Source organism: Gobius niger, assembly GCF_951799975.1.
Source record: "Gobius niger genome assembly, chromosome: 4".
In the NCBI taxonomy this organism is placed as follows: domain Eukaryota; kingdom Metazoa; phylum Chordata; class Actinopteri; order Gobiiformes; family Gobiidae; genus Gobius; species Gobius niger.
Window position 1 is genome coordinate 1,997,606 of NC_136855.1, and position 2,033 is coordinate 1,999,638.

At 41.6% G+C, this 2,033-nt stretch overlaps 1 protein-coding gene across 1 annotated transcript in view; it reads right to left on the bottom strand.

Moving 5' to 3' along the window:
• Nucleotides 1-894, bottom strand: part of LOC306962057 (fatty-acid amide hydrolase 1-like) — a gene marked incomplete at both ends in the record, with an annotated part of 31,554 nt that extends 30,660 nt beyond the window's left edge. The window contains one exon of the mRNA XM_079555087.1: nucleotides 706-894. Within this exon, the coding sequence (XP_079411213.1) occupies nucleotides 706-894 (189 nt within the window). The remainder of the gene's footprint in view (nucleotides 1-705) is intronic.
• Nucleotides 895-2,033: the final 1,139 nt, after the last annotated feature.

The window sequence follows — 2,033 nt, forward strand, 5'->3', positions numbered from 1 at the left end:
GCAACTCGTTAGAACGACATTGGCAACTCGTTAGAACGACATTGGCAACTCGTTAGAACGACATTGGCAACTCGTTAGAACGACATTGGCAACTCGTTAGAACGACGATGCAAATACACGTCCGTGGGCAGTACATGAATTTAAATAAAGTGCGTCGGGTGAGGCGGCTAAAGCTAGCTTAATGATAGCTACGGCTCCACAAGCGTTAGCATTCAATAAATACGCGACTTTTACTCCTGGAATCTCTCGTTTGAGCAGCTAAGAATGTGTAGCTCTACGTAGTGGAGCTATTTTGACCCGTTTTCCAATGTGTAAAACAAGTGACAGTGTTTTCAGCAGCTAAAAAGTTCTTGCTCCTATAAAATAACACGGTGACCGGAAGTGGTTTTTATGGAATGCAGAAGTCGTTAGCGCATAACCCCTATTAAGTGTAAAATAATTATTAAAAATGTTTTGTATCAAAGTTGTGACAGCAACACTTCGTACAGCCCCCTGTTAGCCCTTGTTAGCCCTTCCTTAGCACCTTGTTAGCCCTTTCTTTGCCCCTTGTTAGCCCCTCTCAGCCCCTGGTGTTAGTCCTATATCAATCATTCATCTGTTGTTTGAAAAACCGGAGTGAAACAGATAAAATCACTGTTTGTGTCGAGGTCAAACATGAGCGCACTTAGCTGTGTTTCTTTGCTCACTGCAGGATTCCTCACATACCGACTGTTTGTATTTCAGGACGGCCCGTTCTGCCTCTGCAAAGCTGTGCTCCCTCCGGTTTTGGGCTCGTGACGTCAGTCTCTTCTCCAGCTGTTTGGCGTTTGCTCTGCGGACCATCAGAACCACAGCTCCCACCAAACACACGGCTCCCACCAGACCTTCAGGCCAGAGTCCTGCCGTGGCCTCCATCACCAAAGGCTTCAGATGGACCAGCTCTGCTCACCTCCAAACCAACCCTTTTCTGCCTGTGATACAAGTTAAGTAACCGCTAAAAGAACGAACAGTACTGGCATAAAAATAAAAGTCTGTTATTGATTGACAGTAGCTAGAGGGAGAATTGTTTATTATGCACTGATTATTCTTTAGCCGGGACAGCTGAGTAGAGCACAAGTTATGGGTGACCTTCAGGACTTTCAGAAATGCTCTCTGTTCTGTTTTGTTCTAGTCAGTCTCTGTTCATGCCTGAGAGTTTTATTTTGATACGTCTGGTCTACCCTCGTGGTTTTGCTTTACTCCCCCTGTGTTGACCACCTGCCCCGCCCTAGTGTGTTTCACCTGTTCCCTTTGTGTCTTCAGAGCCCTGTACTTTCACCTGTCTTTATTGGTTCATTGTTCATTGTGTGAGTTTATGCTTTTTCCATAGCATTTGTCCAGAGAATTCAAGCTTTTTTTTGTTGAATTTTTGTCACATTTTGGTTGAGTTTTTGTCACATTTTGGTTGAGTTTTTGTCACATTTTGGTTGAGTTTTTGTCACATTTTGGTTGCGTTTACATCCTTGTTTTCTTCTCATTTTTTGTGGCTGTTTTGGTGCTTTTTTCCCCAAGAAGCTTTTTGATTAGGGTAAAGCCAAACTGGAGAAAATGGGATCTGTTCAGATGGGAGTTAAGAGGTTAAAAAAAAAACATTTCCCCGGACATATCTCGTTCCCCCGTACGGAGCCCTGGAAGTGACATCAGACAAAAACAATTTTGGGGTGAAAAAAAATTAAAAATTATAATCATCTCGGGGAGAAAAAAAAAAGAAAATTATGATATTTTATATTTCTTAAAAAAAAGAGGTAATTTGTGGTGCAAAAAAAAAAAATCCCCCCAATTTTTTTGTCTGATGTCCCTTCCAGCGCTCCATACCCCCGCGATATATTGCGGTTGTGATGTATTGTGTAAATTATTATCCATTTCAATATCAATAAATTTATACATTTCATCAAAAATATGTTTCTTATACTTTTTTCCAAAAATATTTCCCCCCAACATAATCTCTCATTCCCCCGAGATAATATGAAAGACTTTTGTCACATTTTTTTGCCTGAGTCACTTCCAGGGCTCCG